Source organism: Athene cunicularia, assembly GCF_003259725.1.
Source record: "Athene cunicularia isolate RWA chromosome 15 unlocalized genomic scaffold, athCun1 chr15_part1, whole genome shotgun sequence".
NCBI lineage: Eukaryota > Metazoa > Chordata > Aves > Strigiformes > Strigidae > Athene > Athene cunicularia.
In genome coordinates this window covers 9,190,611-9,212,416 of record NW_020799121.1, presented here as the reverse complement: position 1 = coordinate 9,212,416, position 21,806 = coordinate 9,190,611, and the positions used below count along the sequence as shown (strand labels likewise).

At 47.1% G+C, this 21,806-nt stretch overlaps 1 protein-coding gene across 1 annotated transcript; it reads left to right on the top strand.

The window, feature by feature from the left end:
* Positions 1–9: 9 nt before the first annotated feature.
* NOC4L (nucleolar complex associated 4 homolog) lies at positions 10–10,018 on the top strand. The gene is made up of 14 exons (XM_026860017.1): positions 10–14; positions 142–244; positions 507–614; positions 1,135–1,284; positions 1,912–2,011; positions 2,296–2,330; positions 2,422–2,472; positions 3,010–3,121; positions 3,742–3,802; positions 4,346–4,456; positions 5,713–5,876; positions 6,635–6,717; positions 7,644–7,757; positions 8,069–10,018. The coding sequence occupies exons 2-14, from the start codon at positions 167–169 to the stop codon at positions 8,183–8,185; spliced, it is 1,284 nt and encodes a 427-aa protein (XP_026715818.1). The 5' UTR covers positions 10–14; positions 142–166; the 3' UTR covers positions 8,186–10,018.
* The last annotated feature ends 11,788 nt before the right edge of the window (positions 10,019–21,806 follow it).

Genomic DNA, 21,806 nt, shown 5'->3' with positions numbered 1-21,806 from the left:
GCTCTCGCCGGTGAGTCCAGAGCTGGGGGCCCTGCGGCGGCCGCCCGGGAGAGGCCCGGCCCTGAGCTGGGCCGCGGCTCCCTGGGCTCGTCCCGGCCGGGCTGAGCTTCCGAGCCCTGCCTGTGTTCCACCCCCAGACAGCTGCAGCGCGGAGGAGAAGTACAGGATGTGGATGAGGCACCGCTACAACGACTGCGTGCGGGGCTTGGCGGGGCTGATGGGACACGGCGCCTTCCAGGTCAAGGTGGGTGCCGAGCCTGCTGCTGAGACACGAGTTCCCGCGGGGTCCCGGCGCTGCAGAGCGGTTACCGCGCCGGGTTTCAGTGCGGGGGGGGCGGGCGGTGCCGTAAGGCTCACCCTGCTCACCAGCCTGCCAGTCGGGGACACGCAGCTTTCTCAGCGGAGAACATCTTAGTTCATTCTGCCTCCCTCAGAAGTCTCCTTCGGGTCTGAGCCCCGGTGTCCTTGTTGAGGTGGGGCGTTTTGTGTTGTTTTTTTTTAAAAAGGAGCTGTCACTCTGCACCCTCATGAAGTTTGTGGAGTTGGAGGCACGGTATCCGTTGATCAAAGTAGAGTGGAAGGGGAGTTTAACTTTCCCTCGTGAACTTCTTAAGGTAAGCTGCAGAACTGAAAAGTGCCCGTCGGTTATCCGGTGGCACACGCGGCCTCATGTGCTCACCTTCTCCAGGACTAACATTTCAAGCTGGGAAGCTGTCCGTGCGGACGAAGGGTGGGGGTCTAGAGAGGGCACCCCTGGAGCTGCTGTCCCTGGGGAGGTGACACCTGCGGCTGTGGGAGCAGCTGCCTTGCACAGGTTTGAGCTGGGTTCCTGAGAGTTTGTCAGGTACCAGTTCTGGGGAGGTTTTTTGGAGCCCCTGGTCTCACTTGCCAGAACATTGCCCCAGTTCAACCACCGTGTCATTTCTGAATGACGTCGTTGATAGAAGGGGCCTGTCCTAGAGGTCAGGAGGGCTTGTCAGAATGGCTTGTGAAGGTTGCTCTGGGGCAAGCAGCGCAGAGACGTGGAGCTGCCTTTCAGAATGACAGAAGGGTGCCCTCGACCATCACAGCTTGCAGTCTGCTCCAGTACTGTAGGACACTTGACTTGTTGCTTTCCTTCACAAACCTGTTTAGGTAGTTGTGGATGGCTTACTGCCCTTAAACGAGGACGCTTCACTCCTGATCTCCCGCTTTCAAGAATACATGGAGTATGATGACATTCGGTACTTTGTGATAAAGGCAGTGACTGAGAGTATTGGACAAGTCATGCAGAAGACAAAAGAGGTAACAAATTATTATTGTTGAGGTGGGTCTGGATAAACTGCTCTGAAGCGTGTATCTTGTGGATGAAGCAGGGAGGGACTAGTGGTATATGGAAAGACTCTGGCAGAAGGAGAAATGAGTGTGCTCATTTGAAGGCATTGATTTTTTTTTTTTTAATCTTTTTTATCTTGCTCACAATATATGCCAGTTACACTAAGACTATCTTTAGTCTGAAGTTGTAAGTAATTCAAGACGTGTGTACTCTTGTTCTTGCAAAACCTGGTCTGGGCTCTAGCTTCTGTTTTACACAAATCTCTGCAGCTTGGGTAGCACACACACAACTCTTAATTCTGTTCTCTCTCTGGTGCAGAAGAAGAGTCTGTTTTCTTCAATTGGATACACCAGTTCTGTTAAACCAGAATTAGCTCAGAGACAGGTTTTGTGTTAGGCAAACAAGTAATACTGCAGGACAAGGCAGCAGTAGTGAAGGTACCAGTATGTAGTTCAGCCATCAGTATTTTTCCTTTGCTTTTTCTTTCCTAAATACATTCAGTGCTTGAGAAGTAGGGCCATATTGAAGTCCAGTATCTTGCCATCTGTTGTGGAACTCGCTTCATGTTTAATGATGTGCTTTTTTTTTCTTCTCAGAGGCCGCTGCCATTTTACCAGCAGAATGTGTTTTCCCTCATTTCGCCCATTAACATGCCAAACAAAGAGAGTGACATGGTCAAATTTATGGTGAAGCAAGGTTAGTAAGCTCCACATGATGAACTGTGTATGAAAATGAAAATCAGATTTAAGATTTTTAACATGTAAAGACTCCATTAAATGTCTGCTTCTTTGATCACAGTGATTCTAAATGGTATGACAAACTCCACATTCCTCAGTCTACAGTGAGGTCTGTCACGGCCTTGTGTCAAGACAAAGACTGCAGGCCAAATTTTTAAGATATCACAGAACTGAGTAAAAATGGGTCATCTTGATTTTTTTAAACATCCATTCTAAGTTCAATATCTGTTTTCTTTTTCTTAGATAATTGGGAGGAACTGAAAGTGTCAAAGCTGCAGGTAACTGTTCATTTGGTGCTTCAGAGTTAAAATTTTATCTGCTTAAAATACATCAGTATGTTTAACTCAGTGCTTGTGATTCTGTTTTAAGGCACACAAACAGGCGTTTGAAAAAATGTGGCTCAGTTTTCTGAAGCACAAGGTGAGTGCTACTTCTGCTGCTGATCTGCATTGCTCTCTTATTGCCAGTCATTAGAGGCTGTGGCTCCTTGCATGGAGCTCCTGGCAGGACCCCGCTATGCTTTTAGTGTCAGGTGAGATCAGCCCAGTCACCATTTCTGCTGGGTTGTCCTCCTGCCAAGAAACCTGACCTTATGTGGTCTGCTTCTCCTTACTCTCAGCCTTTTTTTCCTGCCTTAAACAAGTCTGTCTGTAAGGAATGATCTGCAGCATAACAACCTCTGTTCACAAGTTGAAGGTTCCCAAGCCTTTTTGCTGGTGACTTTCCCCTCTGAGCTGCGATGACGCTTGTAGTTGTGGGCACCTGCTTCTTTGAATGAAGTTAATTGTCAAATGTCACTTGAAAACTCTCCCATGTAGGAACTGTTCCTGTAAGCTGTTCTGTATTGTCCGGGCACATTCCCTTTTGCTTGTGCACTGCCTTTTTGAGCCATGGGTTGCTGTTGCTTTGAGTTCTCCCTGCAGTGATTGTTCCACTGTATTGTTTTGTCCTTCACAGCTACCCACAGGCCTTTACAAAAAAGTTCTTGTCATTCTGCATGACTGCATCCTGCCTTACATGAACGAACCCACTCTCATGATAGACTTCTTGACAGTGGCCTATGGCATAGGTGGGTGAAAACTGGCTTTTTCTTCTTTGAGGCTCTGCAGCATGGTACATATGGACTTGGAAGGGCTGCTGGATGCAATGCCACAGCCTGGGTGATGAAATAGATATACTTTTGCCTGGGATGAAGCTAAGGAACTAGCGTGAACTCGGTTGTCCGTGAAAGAAGTTTTTGCCTGTGTTTGTCGTGCTGTTGCTCCTTGTATATAAGGAAGATCACATATAAGGCTTTGGGAGGGGTAGAATATTGGAGTGATTTCTTTCACATACAGAGTTCAGCTAGCAGTGCTGATACCTGGCCTGCATCTGGACATGGGATGTGCAGATTTCCTACAGGAAGATCCTTTCTCAGGGGACTTTTTCCTCCCTTGTGTGGCTTTCTTGGGGGATTAGAGCAGCGTGTTTGTATGCCTCAGTCCTTCAGAGCCTGTTCTTCTAAACTGCAGCTTAATCTTTGTAACTAACTTAAGAGCCTCTGGATAGTTTTACATGAAATTGTGTTACCTTGCAGCCATCATGTTGGCTCTAATTTCAGTTTTGTGTTCCTTGTGGGAAAGTTTTATAATAGATACAATTTGAAGCTGATACTTATTATTGTGTTGATACCTGCCTACTTTCTTACAGGTGGTGCAATCAGTCTTCTAGCCTTAAATGGATTATTTATTTTGATTCATCAGCATAATCTGTAAGTAAAAAGAGCATCTTGTTTAAAGGAACATGGGGTTTTGCATTTATATCTTTATAGAAAGGAACTGAAATGGATTCTACACAACATCAGGCTTTAAAATTCCCCCATGAAAAAGCCAGACGCTGCACAAGAGGCTCAGCTGTTTGGATGCTGAGCTCTCTTGATAGTCTGACCTTTTTTTCAGCTGAGCCTAAATATCCTCTTCTCCAGACTGTGGTTGTTCACTGCTTGAAAATCAATTTCCATTGATCCGATTACATAGTGAAGCCGTAGTCTTTGGTGTGCCTTTCACTGGATCTTGTGCCATTTGCAGTCAATGGACATAGCTCACATCCTGAAAATGGCTGGGCACTGCAAGAGCCATAAATTCACCTTACGGCTTGTTTTCAAGTGGTGGCTGTGGAGAGAAGCCTAAGAAAGCTAAACAGAGCACAGCAGTGGTCTGGGGTAGTCTATAATGAAAGCACAAAACCATTTAGACACAGTGCAGTTCCACTGTACATCACTAATGGATGTTGTCTTTTTCCTTTTATTTAACAGGGAATATCCTGACTTTTACAAAAAGCTGTACAGTCTTTTAGACCCTTCTATATATCATGTAAAGTACCGAGCCCGCTTTTTCCATTTGGTTGATCTGTTTTTGTCTTCATCGTAAGTAGCACCTTTGTTACGTATGTAACCATATTTTCCTCTTGCTTTTCTGTTGGCCAGAGACTGTTCTTGAACAGTCCCCCTTGTCTGGATATAATGTATTCCGTGTGCCTACTGGATTAGATTCATTTTTACTGAGAAAACTGAATCCAAGAGTGTTATTGTAGTGTTGTGTAATTTTTCATGTGCTATTTTTGTAGATTTGCTACACAGCCATCTAGTTTCAGAAAGTAAAAATGCAGTTAGTCATCCAAGTTTGATTTTCAAGTGATTATGGATGTATTTTGATCTGTATTCCAGTTTGGCTGAAAATGATGATTTTTCTGTCTGTCTTTATGAATATGGAAAAGTAGCATTTGCAGGCTTTTTATAGATCATAAAGCTGTGGATAAATTGATGACCTTTTGCAGACATATAACATTGAAATATGAAGTGTTTGACAACCCGTCTTGATGATGTCAATTCATTGTACACAGGGAAGAAACTAGATAAGCAGCTGGTCATATAGTTGCCAATGTATGTTATAAAATAAACCATGAGTAATGCTTTACAGTTCGGCAACAGGCACTTCAAATCAAACCCCTGGTATTCCTGTTGTGCTCTGGAGAGAGTAGCAAGGTCTGACAGGTGATGTCCTGTGGGGTGGCTCTGCTGAGCCTTGCGGGTGTAGTGAGCCCTAGGGCTGAAGGCTGGGTGGCTGAAAATGGTCGCCTTTTATCCTGGCTCTTGAAGAAAGTGCCTAGATGAGCGGATTGCTGTTAGAAATTTACATTTTACTATTAAAAAACTCAACAAACTATCCTGCACATTTACAGCAACTTGATGTTCCCACTAAGAGCTGTGGTGCTTGCTTTAGTCCTGGAGGTATTACGTAAATTTTAACACCATGACCTGTGTATTAATTAAACCCACAAAACAATATTAGAAGAATATGATTAAGGTTGCCTGGCCAAGCACTCAGAAGTTTATGAAAGTTTATTCAGTCCTTGTGAAGGACCATGTACAAGAGCTGTGTTTGGTGAGAGCCTGGAGAGGTGCCGTGCACCTGGATTGACTCAGTGCTTTGAGATTATTTATGCATTGAATGGAAATGCCCCCAGATTTGTTCCAGAGAATGCAGAAGACCCTATATTACAGCTTGAAATGAGGATTCTGACAGCTTCTCTTTAACCTGTCATGCTGTTTGGATTGGTGAGGCGGCTGGCTCACTTGGTAGGACTTTTACAGGCTGGTTTCTCCTGTCTCCTTCCCAACAGCCACTTGCCAGCGTACCTGGTGGCAGCGTTCATCAAGCGCCTCTCCCGACTGGCCTTGACTGCTCCTCCCGAGGCTCTGCTCATGGTCCTTCCCTTCATCTGCAATCTCTTCCGGAGACACCCTGCCTGCAACGTGCTGGTGCACAGACCTAATGGGCCAGAAGGTGAGAGGGAAGGTGGGCAGGGGAGGTTTGTGTTCTGCCTTTAGACAACATAGAGAGCAAGATTGCTGTGAAGGAGGAGGGGAGATCCTGGTCCTTGTTCTGAAGTTTAGAAGGATCCCTCTGTCCTGTGAGTTTGTGGAAAGCCAGCAGATTGCTCGTGCGAGTTCTCTGCCTGCATTGCTCCTCTCTGACCTTGGGCACCTCAGTTGGCTCCCCTGCTCCTGTGATTCTCCAGGTGAAGGTTGATTTGGGCCTGGCACACTGACCCAGGCTTCAAGTGCTTAAAGACTGGGAGAGCTGTACCAGACACTGAGCTTGTCTTGTTCGTCTCAAGACTGTAAAGAAAAGAGAAGCCAAATGCAGAAACCAGAGAACTGCGCAATTTCTGTCTGTAGTATTCCTGTGTGGGTGGCCCCACCAGGGCCTCAGCAGTCTCCTGAGTTTTTACTTCGTCTCTCTGATTTAACAGACCGGTGTTGAACATCAGTAGTGACTGTTCAAAGTTGCCTGAGATGCCTTTTGCTTCAGACTATTCCAGTTCCTTGTGTCCTACCTCCTGTGCTCTTTAAAAGTAGTATGGTTCTGTAGTGCTGCCAGCAGTTTCTCTTGGGTTGTGCTGGGATGTGTCAGCTTGTTCCTGGACCCTGAATGTCTTGGAAAGGAGAAACTTTGGCTGCAGCACTCTTGTGGGTCTGTCTTCCATTTGGGGTTATGTACGTCACACAGGAGGTATTAACTCTTTATCTCTGTTTCCTTAGGTATGTCAGAAGATCCATATATTATGGAGGAGGAGGACCCGTCCAAAAGCAGGGCTTTGGAGAGCTGTCTCTGGGAGATTCGGGTATGTCAGCTAAAAAGAAATATCTGCATCTGATAACGGGCTTCCTTCACCCTTGCTGCATCCTTGACACATATGGCAGTGGGCAGTCCCACTTATGAGAACCTGCTGACATACGCCTTGCAAATGGAATGAGTTTCTGGCTGATCTTTTCCTCTGCATCCTTTTCTATCCTAACGTAAGAGGCAGAGGATTCCATGCTCTGGAGAAATCATACATGATAATTAGGTGACTCGTTAGCATACATCTGACTGTGCACCTGAAAAGTGTGCAGTTAACAGCTGAAGCAGGCTAAATAGCTGCAAACGTATGAGGCTTTTTATTTGCTTTGGAGGGGAGAGAGGAACTTGCTGAGCGCTGATGGAAATGAATTGGGTACAGCTAAGTCATCCTGTAGAAATGGGTTTAAAAATGCTAGAGAAGGTTGTCATGTTCCCCTTTCACCTGGATCATTTGTAGGATAGAGTATGGAGGTTGAAATTGTTTAAGCTACTCCTAATGTTTCTAAAACTTTAATGCCAGGATTATCACTGTCTATTGAAATACTACAAGGGTTTTGTGTAAGGGGCTGAAGCAGTGACAAGAATGTTGTGCAGGAGCAGGAAGCCCACAGAGCAGGAGCTCGGGTGCGCTATGAGGGCTATGGGAGGTAGCAGAACTGGGTTATACGTTGTAGGTATGGCCTGTGGAGGAGTCTGTCCTGAGCTGGATGTGAACCAGGTGAGGGGCCTTTGACATGTTTGAAGGATGGCTGAAATCAGGATTTCTTGAAGCTCTTTAGTAGCACAGTACAACAAACTGCCTTTGCCAGAATGTGATGCTCACTGAAGATCTGACCAGCAAAGGGGCAGATACCTGTGTGGGAATCCAGCTGGGTGTGTGTTACCCTGTACTTACTAGACCATTTCCTATTTTTCTTGCTTTTGCAGTCTCTACAAAACCACTATCACCCAGATGTGGCCAAGGCAGCTGCTGTCCTGAACCAGTCGCTGTCTGAAATAGAGGATGACATATCAGGGCTCCTGGAGCTCTCTGCTTACGAGGTAGCGTTGCTGTGCCTTTGTGAATGATTGGAACCAGAGGGAAGGAGACTGGTTCCTGGATACAATAGCCATGTCTTGTTCACTGCTGCTGGGGAGGGAGCTAAACTGACTTTTTGTTACCCAGAGCCAGGGAAAGACAGAAAAATGTCTGCTAAATAACAGAGTATGAGGTAGCAGTGGTGACAGGGCTGGCTTTTATATAAAAGGTTTATTTGCTGGATCTTTTAAGAAGTTAGAGTGAGCAGTGGTGTCCCCTAGGATGAAGAACTTGTACTGAGTTTTGCCAATATCTTCTATTTTTTTCTTTGTAGCTTTTTGATAAAGAAGTAAAGAAAAAGGCTATTGATGTGCCCCTGGAGTTTGAGCAAGTACGAGGTCTGTTTGGGAAGAAAAACGATATTTTTGCAGAGCACTTCACTTTAGATTAATGTGGTCTCTTATAAACACATCTGCACAACTGCCTGATCTTAGGGACATGCACAAAGCTCACCTGTTGTGCTTGGCAATCCTGCCTTCGAATTATCTCCGTGTGATGAGAGCTGGACTGCAGCCTTCTTTGGTGACCTCTGCTACTACCCATGGATGGACTTTCCTTTGTTTCTCATGTTTGCATATTGCCGCTTGATATTTGGGAGGGATTTTTCCTCAGAGCAAGGTTTTCCGGACTTGTTCATTGCGGAGATTCCAGCCCTTTCCTCCAAAGCTGTGGGTGCTGGCTGGGATCGGTGACTGCATCGACAGACCATCTCGCTGCCATTCGATGGGATTGGGGGGAATTGTGGTCTCTGACTACTGCTCTTACTTTTCAGATGTGTTACTTTTGTACTAGAGCTGGCAACCTCTTTGTAGCAAGTGACTTCAATAGATAGCTGTAAACACCTGATGATATTCTATTTTTTTATATATACTTTTAAACTTATGTCTTGAGGGATGTTTAGCTTCCTATGTACTTGTCTTAACACTCCCACATTCGAGGTGGGAGCTCTGGTTTGTCAAAACCAACTCCTAGATGATGCTCAGTAATTCTGTCTGTGAAGTGTTGCTGATGTTCCTTCATGTACATCCATCTCATGCTGCAAGGTTGCGTAATTCAAAATGCTCACAAGTGTTGGAAATGAGCATAATGCTGGTGACTGCTGTAGCTAGGGTGGCCAACTGATGTGCAGTGGGAGGTATGTCTAATCCTTGAGTTTTGCTTCAGAATGATAAGTGGCTTGATGTAGTTTTGCTTGCAGCCTGCAAGTGTTGTAGGAGCTCTGGCCAGTGTGTATCCAGGTCCTGAGGAAGTTTTGACCAGTCCACTGATACTAGGTGGTTTTCTTAATTTGAATTTTTCATATAGTTCCAGAAGTCATGCAGAAATTCCTTCTGATAGGGGTTTGGGTTTGGTTCCCCCCTCCCAAGGTTTCAAGTTTGAGAAACTCCTTATTAAGAGTTCAGATAAACTCGGAACTTTTTTTTTTTTTTTGTAATAATTTTCAACAGCTTAATGTTACCTCATTAGACTTTAACTCTGCTTGTATATTTTGAAATTGTATTTTGTGGAGGAGAAAAATACAGTCAAAGTGGAGGCCAAGAAGTATAATTTCTGGCAGACAAGTCTAAGTCAAGGAAAACTGCAGCTATCTTGGAGACACTTTAAGTGTTATGTTTTCTTTATCCACTTTTCTTCATGCTTTCCAAACAGTGGACATGTCCTTGGAGTATAGAGGTCTACCTCTTTTTTTTCCTGATGCTTTTGAATTTAGGTGGGTGGTTTTTCAGGATTCTTTTTTTTTTTCCTTTTTTTTTAAAAGAAGTCTCTGTTGTTTTCTGGTGGAAAAGCAGTCCTGTCTCCTTCCTGGCCAGTCTGCTTTTTTATATTTTTCTTGATTTCTGGTATCTGTGGTAGGAATGCAGAATGGCTGAGATGATAACTTACAACTTGAGAGACCTCAGTTCAGGTGCACCCAGGTCTTCTATTTCAGCTCTAAAATGTGCCTCCCTGTGTCATATGGACATTGTACGTATGTGTTTGGTAAACATTTTGAAGTGCTCTGATTGCTATAGTAATGAGGACCACATAGTTGCCTTTGAAAGAAGTATCATCTTTCAGATTAAATGAATATATTGAATATTGAAACGAATGAATTTATATATTGAATACCTTTCTCTGCATCTTTTTGTTTTATTCAGGTTGGCCCAGTTACTCTGTCTGAAATTACTGGTGGGTAATGTCATTCATATCTTTCATAATGGTGACAGGAGTGTTAGGATTCTTTTTTAACACACAAATATTAAACCATTTGGTGTTGAAAATGAGGGAGTGTGGCTGGGTTCCTATACATGGATGGAGGATAAACAGTGTCTTTCTGTCAACAAGGTGTGTGAAGGGCTGCATGAGCCTTGTGCCTCTGCTGTCCCGGGCTCCCCTGGCACCGGGCAGGGACACCCCACGGTGGGCAGTTGGAGTTGGTGGGCAGTAGTGGAACGTAGCAGCTGCTGCCTTCGGGGCAGAGCCTTCTGTCCTTGGGACCAAACAGCTACAGAGTAAAATACTGTCCATACACACGGAAAAGGGATGCTCCTGGAAACGGGGCGTTTGCTTTTTCCCAGGAGGAGGACTGCAAAGGGCACCAGCATCTTCAGTGTTTCACCAGCCTGGATCCTAATTCTGCAATTCGTGGTGGCTATATTAGAGCAAGATCCAATTTATTTTGTCAAGTGCTTTCCCCGTGCCCTGTGTGCTGACCGTTGCAGCTCCCACTGATGCCGAGACGGTGGCTGACACGGTGTTTTCAGGTCTCTTGGCATATTTCAGTGCTGAGCTGGAAATGCTGTTAGCACTTCACTTAAAGTATGTGCAGCTGACCTGGTGTGACTTAATTATTTTGTGGTGATGCCTAGCAGTCCCAGGCACAGCCCCACCATTCTTGGTGCAGACAAGACAAGCCGCAGACAGCTCAGAGGAGCTTACAGCTTAAAACCTGGGTGAACTTTAGTCTCTTCCAGTGACTTCACCCCCCCATCTCTGATGCTGCACTTGCCTAAGCAGCATTCTTAAACCAGCTCTTAGGTGAAGATAGCTTCAAGCCTCTGCCTGTCCTTGGAAAAACATTCCACCTGGTCTTTCATCAAGCTTTTATCTTTAAACTTTCACCCCCCTCCCCTCAATAGGAGGCATCAGGAAAAATCAGCAGTTATAAATATTAAAAGTTTCATCTGCACTGAGTGAACAACCCTTATCAGGCTGCACACCCGCTGCTGCTACTGCTCTACAGGTCTCCACAGACTGCAGATTACAGATGCTTTAATCATACTGTGTATTAACTGGAAGGCCAGATTGAAGTACCAGGCAGAGAGCGCATAAGTCACTCCTGTTATTATTTGATTTTTATCAGATGTGGGGAGGGGGGAAAGGGCTGTTCTGGGTTTTTTTTGTTGTTGTTGGGTTATTTCAGTGAGCATAAAAGATAGTTTTATGAAAACATTGACATAGTTCCCCAGCCTCCCCACCTGTCAGTGCCTCATTCCCCCACCAGAGGATAGTGATAAGGTCTCTGTGTATTGCGGTGGACTGCCCTTGGTTTATTTTCATGAGCTTTCATTTATTTAAAGGCCATTCAGAGTCATCCCAGCCTGAAGGTAAAAGATAGAGCTGCTCATCAAGAGTACGATGAGATTAATCTTGTGAGTGAAAGGTCCAGGTGACCATGGTGTTTCTGTTAATCAGCTTAGATTCTTACTTTTAAGATACTCATTGTGGGATAGAGGTAAGTGTAGATTTACATCCATAAATAGATGGAGAAGTACAAATGCCAGCTGGAGGCCTGGGGCAGGCTTTCCCCAAGTGAAGGGATCTCCAGGGCAGTCGGTGGGACATAAGTACACTTGGTTGAAGGCTGGTAGTGGTCCTCCAAGAAATCAGGCTTGTGTGTGTAAAATAACTCACTTTTCACACCACACATTCAAGTATCTTGAGGGAGTATTAGGAACTGCCTGACACATGTCCTCTGCCTGTTGTCTTAACCTCTTGGGAGTCCACCTCTGCTCTTCTGGATTGTGTGTAAGCTCCTCTCAGTGTACAGGAGCTGGACACTTGAGTGACTTGATAAATCCTGACTTAGCTCCAAAGGGGCCAGATCCACAGGCTCCCAAGTGCTTAAAAAACCAGTAAGAAATGTTTAGCCCTGCTGGTCAGCTGATACTATCATTAGGGTGGTTTCCCAGGCCAGAGACAGTGAAAGCTGCAGTGCAGCTGTAAGCCCTGTGTTTTCCACGACACAGTTTTGAAAAACAAATGAGCTCTTGGGTAATTTACAGCCCTGCTCAGGCAAAGAGGGCTACAGGATCTCAGTTCGACTGACACCAGCCATCTCCAGCACTATCATAATCAATATTCATTAGCTGAAGTCTATTGCCCTTTGAGATTTTGTGCTGTTAATAAGCCAAGAGTCTATCTTAGTGGAGTTTATGAAGGAACTTTCAGGTCTCTTAATAAAAAGAACTGCTTTTCTGCAGTTTCTTAGCCTTGTCCCTGGGCCATGCTTGCATCTCTAAAAAGAGAGAACTGGTGCATGTGGGTAGAGCCAAAAGAGATTAAAACCAGATGGAAACTTCTCTCCAGAGCTGGTGGAAGGCACCTGTAGCTGTGTTAGTGTACGGCCAGCTTCAGAGAGAACTGTCTTGATCTGTAATTTTCTAAGCTCCCATCCTGCATGCACATGAGAGGTGCAAAATTTGAGCTGTTTGGGAACATCACCCACTCAGCAGCAAGCCTGAGCTCTCTGGCTGCTCTGCCCGGGTACCTGGAGCACTGTCAGTCAGGTGTAAGCACCCTACTGGAAACCGGGGAGCTCACCCTGTGTTCTATAGCTGGAGAGTATCTGCCAGCAATGGCTACTAGTTCCTCATGGGCTGTAGTGCCAACCTTCCTCTTCCTGAGAAAGAAACCACAACCAGGATGCTCTAGTTGATGGGGCACGCACAGAGGATGTGAGTGTCAACTCCATCCTAATAGAGTTAAAACCTGCAGACTCCATGGCCTGCTGGTATTCCCATTTTGTTGATAAATGAACTGAGCAAACCTTATCAAAATGAGCAGACTGCAGTCCTGCTAATACAGCTCCAGTTGTGCTAAAGATAATTGATGCTTTAATAATGCTACACATTATCCAGATTGTGGCTGGAGTGCTTGTGTGAGGAGCAGCTTCCATCGCAGGTAGTTGTATTTAACTTTTATCAAAGATTCAGGTGGGTGGCAAGGTGCGTTCTTGTGCTGCTCTCAGGGAAAGAGTGTTGGGCTCCAAGATACAGAATAAATGAATCATCACACCCCTACACACTGCCTACAGCAGTTTCCTGCGGATGGGGAGAGTGAGATTTTACATTTTAGTTATCTCAGCAGGAGACAGGAGATACCATGTGCTGTGCTACTGGAAACAGAGGCTTGATGACCAAGAACTGCAGTTCCCACATGGAAGGCCTTCAGCCTCACGTGCTGGTGAAGAGATGGGTGTCTGCTGGGTGGGCTGCTCTGCCCAGGTAAGGTCTTCCCACAGCCTGGGCAGTGGTTCCTGAAGCGAGTAAGCCTTGAGAAAAGCTGTAGGTGAAACTTGCTGCTGTGTCACACGGGTAGACTTATGGGGGGAGGCAGTAAGTGAGGTCCCACCACCGTGCCAGCCCTGGGGGCTGTGGGCAGGCAGCAGGGATGTCTGCACTGATGGTCGCTGCTGCTTGTTCCCCAGCATGTGCCACAGGGCTGAGGAGCCCAGCAGAGCGGCTCCAATTAACTGTGTGCTTGGCCAGCACGCAGTGATCTAGTCTGAAACGTGCCTGGAGGGTGTCTGACCTCTCAGCAGCCTCCTGCTCTCCCTGGGATGGCTCCCAGCCTCACTGTAGCCAAAGGGAGCTGGAACAGATCCACTTTGCATCCTGTCCTCGGGCTTGGCTTCCCGTGCTCAGTGAGTCATGTCTAGAGCTATAGCATGTGGCTCCTTCCAGAGATAGTCCCCTCTGTGAAGCTTTTCCTTAAGATGACTCCTGAAGCATCCTGCCTGGCTGAAATGTTTCCTCTCAACCATGTCTGCCCGAGGGCTCGGTTTCTTGAAGGTATTTAGTAAATGAACTCCTGTTATCTTTAAGGAGCTGAGTATAAATATTGATGGGAGCTTTTATTCTCTTTCAGCTTATCAAGAGATATATGGCCTGATTTACTTCAAACTTTCTCTCCATACTTGGCAGCAGAGATTGTTTTCCCAGCAAAAGCCCTCCCTGTTCTCTGTGCCGAAGAGTAGGAGGCCCCCGTTTTCCTTCTGGGGGCTGTTGCTGTCACTGGCAACTTTTGCCCAGGGGTTTCGGTCCTGGTAGTCTGAGCTGCTGCTGTGGAGCCTGCCAGGCTGTGTCCCAGGGGCCAGCGAAGCTGGGAGCCGTCCTGCGTGCTCCTCTGCAGCACCCAGGCCCTGGGGAGCAGCTTGGTGTGGGGGGGTTCTCCCGGCTGCCCTCCCACAGGCTCGTCCCCTTGTTTGGAGGGAAATGCTGCCCTGGGTGTTCTGTACCGGGTTGGGCAGCAGGCAATTGCTATCCGGGAGTTTCATCCACTGCCAATTGCTTATCTCCTTGTCACGAGACTGTGGAAAAGCTTCTGCTTTTAGAAGCTGGCAGTGTGCACTATCATGGAGAAAAAACAGATTAAAAGAACTCGGGTTTGAAACTAAAAGACGGGGATCAGAAAGAAAAGTGGAGTCTGTTTGTAATGTCAGTTCAGTGTCCCACCATCTCGATGCAGAGAGGGGTGAGCTCGCTGGGTCTCAGAGGATGTGTGAAGAGGGGTGGGCAGCCTGGCTCTTTGGACACTTGCTGGGGTAGGGTGACCCTGCTGTGTTATTTGTCCTAGAGCAAAGCTGAAGCCAGCTGAATCCAGGAGTGAGGAGGGGTGAGAGAGCTGTCGGGAGAAGCAAGTTCAGGCACTGTCAGGTTATCAGGTCACACGCTCAGAAGTGGCCCAGGAGTGGCCACAGTGGCCTTTCCCATCCGGGTCCCCCCAAGATCCGAGCACCCCGATCCCGCTCTGCAGGGCTGGCTGCTGGGCTGGAGCTCAGCCTCGAAAAGGGTGGAAGAAACAGTAGCAGTTGCTCTCCCGGTCTCTGCTCTTGGGGCGATGGGTAAACCAGAGCCTTGCTGAGGATTAGGGCGGTAGCTGCAGCCAGGGCAGTCCCAGGCGCGGCAGAACGGGGATGGTGGAGGAAAAGCGGGGACTCGGCTGCGGTGAGGGCACAGTGCCATGGAGAACGCGAGGCCTGCGTGGTCAGGGCGCCCAGATCTGACCCAGAGCTGCCTGGGGGCTTTGCCTGCTCCTCCCTGCCCTGGGGGGGCCAGAGCCGGGCCAGTGAATCAGGACTGGTGGCCACTAGAGGACGGTGCAGACCGGGCCAGGCGGCTCTGCTCGGTGTGGCTGTAGGAAAGGTAGGACACAGCCCCTGCGCTGCGAGATTACACCGAAGCCTCTAGATCCCTGCAGCTCCCTTGGGAATGCCAACATCAAAATGCCCACCCGGGCTGGACTGTGTGTAACCGCGTAGGAGAGCAAATCCCCCAGGAATCCGGAGAGTCGGGGGCTCTGGGGGACCTGTGGTGGGCCTGCCCCTGCCTGAGCAGCTACCTCGCCACCATCCCGCTGCGCTGTGGGGGGATGGCTCGGAAGGTGCCCGAGAGCCAGGAGGGAGAAATAACACTGGGAGTGCCAGGCTGCGTTTTGACTGCAGGGAGGTACATGGGGGTGGCCCGGGCCAGTGTCCTCCCTTTCTCTTGCTAAGGTTGGCTCATGGGTGTCTCGGTAGGGGAAGGAGATCATCGCACTTCGAATGAACGGTGCCAGCTTTTCCTCCCAGCATTGCACCTGCAGGCTGTGATAAGGGGGACTCCAACCCTCCTTCGGTCTGGGTGACTTGTGTGTCACCAGTTGCCATGACTGAGCCCCTGCCAGTGAACGCTTTGCTTTGCTGATGCTGCATTGCTCTGCTGCCTGAACAGCCTTCTCCTGGTTCTTCCCAAAGTAGCCACCTGTGGCATTTCATCCTTAAGCTTTAAAGCATGTCCTAAAGATTTTCAGTCCCAATTTAGGAAAACATTCTCATTCAGGATAGCATTTAAATAGATGCTTTAAATGTCTTAGCAGATGAGATGTAAATTTGTGCTTTAGAACACTTGACTCTCTTTAATGCTCCCCTGCATTCCTTACTGAGGAACCCACCAGAGGACATCTGAACAACATACCAACAGGACAAGGAGTGCAGCCCCAAGTGCCAGGCTTGCTCTCAGAGGTCCCTTCAACCTAAGCAGCAACTCCATCCCCAAAAACCTTATGGCAAGACCAAGCACTCGCTGTGATTATGCAGGAAAGCTCAGGAGAGGCTCTGCCTGCTGGCTGGGAGGGTGCGACCCACCAGTTCTTCTGTCCCCGGAGCTGCTCCTGGGGACAGGGCTGGTTTTGGTGTGCTGAGACCCTGCCTACATGCTCAGCTTTGAGCATGGGGTAGGGTTAGTCTCCCACGATGTTAATCTTGTTTCTTTTGTGAATATCACGTTCTCGTGACAATCAGCAGGACTCACTGGCTGCAGCCAGAGTCCCAGCCTTACTTCACTGTTACGGAGAGAACAAGGGGAGAGGGATCCTCTGGTGTAGGTTTGTTCTTCCTGAACAAGTACTTTACCTCAGCAAACGTGTAAGAGTATGTAAAAATCATGCTAGTGCCTGATACTCAGCCCTGGGCTCAGAGAAGATAGTCTCATGGTCTCTTCCAGCTTTCAGTCTGATGGTGGGTGAGTGATGCTCGTACAGATAATGAGGAGAGGGGAGCATCCAATTAAAAACTCATCCCAGCCACCCAGTAGGAACTACCCCTTTATCACTCTATAATGCATCATAAAGACTCACTTGATGGTTTTCTACTCCATATAGCAAAACAGAGCTGGATCCTGTTTCTGTTTTAGCTGTTTCTAACACTATTCATCATTGCTATATCTAAACATGATCTTACTTTGATAATAGGACTCCAAGCAGTAATAAAATAAAGTGAGATTAAAATAACTACATAATAAAATTCCAGATTAAGCTGAAACTATGGTAAATCTTTCCGAGTTATAGAAAGGTAATAGCAACTGCATGGACTCTCTATTTCCTTGAACGGCTGTGGTAAAATGTGTTGATCCACATTATAGCTTTATGTCTGTTTCTGTATAATAACCGTAGCTGCAGTTCAGCTGCAGTTTGGCACTTAGAAAGATCTCCTTTGAATTTATAACTTGTTGCATGTCTTTTGTTTGGCTTTTACAATCTTCAAATGGTAAGAAAAAAAATACTTGTGTGATAATAGGTGATGGGTATTGACTCAGTGTAGGCGCTGCTAAGAAAATGGGAAGGACAGATCCCTTCTCTCCTCCTAGGACTTTGGTGTTCTTGATTCAGCATGGAAACCCCTGCAAGTCCTGATTTAAGACTGTAGCTGTAAAGAAGAGAGAAGTGCCGGGGGTAACAGTGTGTTTTGTGAGCAGCCAGGATGGCCAGTGCCAAAGGCCTGGGCTGCTCGCCTCCCCTTTGCCTCATCTCCCACACTTGGAGCTGCATATCACAGGTTTTACAGCCGGGCAGCTGGTCACTTGTCCCTTAATGGCAAGCTGCCTAATGGCCCAATCAACCTCCTGGCCACCAGTTCCCATCTGCCAGCAACGATGATGTGATCCTTGGCTTTTGGTTGAGACCTTGTCATGGCACTACCAGCACCTGAGAGCTGTGAATTGTCTCAGCCCTGTTTGCTGATTGCTGGAGAAGTCTGCTGCGTGTCTGATGGCAAGTTCTGCTTCCTAGAGGAGGAAGCTGTGGAGCTGCCTTTGAAGTGATGTGCTGGCCAGCTGCAGGGACCTTGGGGTGCTGCTTGCAACCAGCACTTCTCATGTAACATTATATGGTTTTGGTACACGCAGAACAGATTTGGACCAGGAGAGCGAGCGCAGCATTGGGAACTGGGCTGGGGATTGCTGCCCGAGCCCTGTGCTCGGCTCAGCCTGCCTGTGTTCAGCCTTACGCTAAGCAAGAGCTGTAGTTGTGATAACCTGCAGCAACAATCAGTGCTGCAGTTCCTCCTCGGGCATAGCATCTGCTGCAGGAAGAGAAATGCCACCTCCCTTTATCATGCTGAGCTCACAGTATGGGCTGGCAAATCTGGGAACAGAACTGCTTGCAGAACAAGTTACAGATCTTCTCGCTTTATAGAACTGATGGTACTTTTATATTCTTTTGATTTACTATTTATTCTTCCAGTTCAGATCAGTGATCTGGCACTTGGCTCTGCTTAGTGTATTGATTAGTCCAGAATCCCATCTGCCACTTTGCTGGAAGGTATTGTAAAGCTATTGTAAAACCTTGACACATTTCCGAAATACCATCAAAGCCTCGTGCTCTCCTTGCCAATGAGCATCTTGTGGAGCAGCTTTGAAGGTAGGCTGGGGAGGAAGATTATGGGAGCAGGCTTTTAAAAGGAAAATTAGAAATTATTCAGCCATATGACCCAGCCAGGGACCCCCCTCAGCCTGGGTCCATGGCAGCCCACTTGCTGCTGAAGTTTTGTTCGGCAAGATGAAGCCTCTGCAATGACAGAGAAGAGCCACAGCACGTTGTGGGGCTCTGCCATCTGAGAGTGGGGCTGGCAGTGTGTCCGTTGGGCTAAGCCTCATCCCTTTCCCCTCCTGTGGCCATGCCACAGAGCAGCTATGCAGTGAGGGCACAGTGGGGATCATCCTCTGTGTGTTTCTTGAGGTCCAGTGTGGAAACCTGAGCGTTGCCAAAAAGAGAGACTTTTGCAGGGTTTGAGCAGAGATGGGAGGGAAGATCTGACTGCAGTGCTGGCTTGCACAGGGGTTTTCCTCCACCCATGCAGGAGTAGGAGTATATGCCATGACAAAGGACTCTGTAGACATGTCAGATGCAGAGCTTTGAACTCCTTGAGTGACGTTAATAGAATGGAGACTTTTCCACCCTGTTCTGCACCGCTGCAGAGCACTGACCCTGATCCTCTGAGCTGGACCTGATGGACATTAGAGCTGCTCCTAAAAGCCCCAGTGTCGGTGATGGATGGACTGACTGAGCGAGCTGTCTGTCCACCAGGCTTGTGGGTCAGGTACATGGGGATAAGACACAGTGGTCAAATGCTTCTTGCCAGCAGAACATCCCTCTCCAAGGACTCGCCTTCACTCCAGCCTTAAGCGGGATTTCAGCCCTTCCAAACTGGCTGATATTAGAGATGGAGACTTTGAATTTTGAACATGCAAGAAATTGCCTCTGTAGACTTGAATTACTTACAGAGTATAAATGATGCCTGAATGTTAATCTACGTTTCAGTACGCACGTTACAGAGTGGATGATAACTTCGCTAAGTGCAGCGACACCGCAGCAAAGATGAATTCAGACTAGGATGTTTGCGGGCAAATGCACCACCATCAATCTCTGCTTACTCCCCTGAAACCTTCAAGTTTTTGTTGACTTGGGAGCCAGAAGGAGCCCCAGAAGAGAGGCAGGGACTGGGAAATAACAAAGATATGTCTGTACATTGGAAAGGTAAATTGCTCCCTCAGAAAAAATGATGCTGAGGGTTAGCAAGTCACCAGTAAATACAGCAACAGGCTAGAGGTGGAGAGAGTTTCTGGCAGGTGAGAAGATCAAGCCTGGAAGAATGCTGTCAGTGAAACCAGCAGGACAGAATCTCCAGTGGTCCAGGACTAATTCTGACCCTGCGTATAACAGGCAAGAGCAGTAGTGGGTACAGCGTGGCTGGGAAGGGAAGGTTGATTTGCCTGGCAGAATGTGCATTTTAATTGCTCATTTTCTTTCCTTTTTTTATGTGATTTGATTATGAATTATGTTTTCTGCATTTGTAATTAGAGGGTAGAGCAGATGGTGAAGCTTTGTCTGAAGTGATGTAGCCATTGAAATAACTCATGCTACTGGCTGACAGTTTGCTTGGAAAGGGTGTGTTACACCATGAAGATACCCTGGGAGTTGCTCTAACAGAGACCCGCTTTTTAAATAGTCTGAGACAGATCTTTGAACAACAGAAATTGGCATTGTTCCACTGAAATCCACATCCAGGCTGGTTTACGCCACCTAGAAATTTGTTCTTTGGGGAGAAACTGTGTTGTCCTTACACCTAGAAACACCTAGAAACACCCCCTCTCACACTGAGTTTGCAGTCAGCTGTGCTGTATTTATTTACATGTCACAGCCAGCCCGCAACGTGCTAGCTGGGTTTCTTTGCTTGTGAGTTTGAAAGGGACAGCTCTTCACATCCTTGGGAGATGCCCAGCTCTGCTTTGTCCCCATATCCTGCACTGAGAACCAGGATTTTGTGACTCAAAACTTCCAGCAGAAGTTACAAAGCTGGACTTTGAGAGAGAAGTCTTGGAAAGTTGCAGGAGTTTGATGAAGGCTGAAATCACTTTTCCTCTCTCTGTACCAGCCAGACACTTCCATTCATCATTCCCACTTGGTTAGTGAAAATGTTGGACTGAGTCTCAAAATAGTAGTGGATCCTAATTGTATTTTTGAAAAAGAGAGAAAACGCTTCCTAGAAAGTTGCTTAAATATGTTTTAGACTTCCATTCATGTCATCTTTTATCAGACACAAGCATTTGGTGATATGCCAGTATACAGACCAGGGAGCTGAGCTAGTCAGTCTTTTTCTTGGGCCTGTCACTGAACAGGTCTTTCCCATTTCTAATTTCTTTACTTCTCCAATAGAGCTTGGACAGCTCTGTGATAATTTTGATACAGTATTTTAGTGAAAATAATTGTAGTGAAAACCTGTGTAGTTCACATGCATCCTTTTCCACAGTTTAGTTTTATTATTAGGAAAGCAAATATCTGCTACAAGTGTTGGGTGAAGTGCTGCACATTGGGTTGAGACTGCGGGAGGAGGAGGAGGACTGTGACCAGGTCTGTGGTTGCAGAAAGCGGAGGAGCAAGGCTTTGAGTGGGGGTCAGTTGTGCACTGGGTTTTGCCTCTGTTGAGAGTCTCCTTAATCTCATGCCTATGCAGACACACCTAGAGCAGATTAAAGGAAAAAAAAAAAACAAACAAAAACAACAAGATTTAAGTGTAATGTTACCTTCCCTAAGTTACTGAACTATTTCTGAAGTACATACATTGTGATTTTTTTTTTTGCAAAGTACAGGCTGCACTGTGTTATGCTGGGGATCAGTAGCTGTGAGGGCACCTTCCCCCCTGTTTGCTCACCGACAGGTACCTTTCACTTACAGGTACTTATCCGTGGACACTTCGCTTAAACTGGGTCCTGCCTGCAATTTGTTCTGATCTGAGCCAAGTGAAAGACTCGTAGATCTGAAGCTACAAGAAGATGTCTTACAGTGCAGAGTTATCCGCCTGTGATCAGGAGGGCAGATTCTTCCCTGTGGGGGCCTGAAGCGATCGGGGCTCGCAGGAGCTGGCTGTGGGGGAGAGCCCAGAGCCCGGGATGACCTGCGTGTGCAGGGGGTGTGCAGGGATGTCTGGGCCCACAGCAGAGTTATAGCGCTGATAAAAACTGTCCTGCCCCGGGACACGTGTTTAGAAAATGGGGGAAAAGATGGAAAATCCTCAGCTCAGTGTTTCGGGTAAAGCTGCCACCGGGTTTTTAGGTCCTTGTTCCCAAGTCTGTGAGGGTCTGTGGGAGCTTTTCTGTTAACTTCAAATGAGCTTTGAACTGAACCTAGAAAGTGGTGCAGAAAAAGCTGTCCTGGATGCTCCCTGGCAAGGGCTAATTAATGGCTTCTCAGAAGTGCTAAGATCTGTAAAAAATGCTGCATTACCACGATGTTACTGGCACAGAGCATCCTGGGATGGTGACCCTTTCCTACCTGTAGCAGGCCGTGCCAGAAGAACAGCTCTGCTTGCTTGAAGTTGGTTTGTGTGGAGGATGGGCATCCCCATGCACGGGTCTTAACATGAACCTTAACAGGAACAACAGCGTGAGGAATCAGCCCCCTAAAATGACAAAGAAACCGCTCAAACCAGGCCCATA

Excerpts from the sequence above, each read along its gene's own strand:
- NOC4L (XM_026860017.1), top strand. The coding sequence starts at position 167 with ATGTGGATGAGGCACCGCTACAACGACTGCGTGCGGGGCTTGGCGGGG. Across the intron at positions 615-1,134 it reads TCCCTCGTGAACTTCTTAAG|GTAGTTGTGGATGGCTTACT; the intron begins GTAAGCTGCAGA and ends AAACCTGTTTAG. Across the intron at positions 2,012-2,295 it reads CAAATTTATGGTGAAGCAAG|ATAATTGGGAGGAACTGAAA; the intron begins GTTAGTAAGCTC and ends TCTTTTTCTTAG.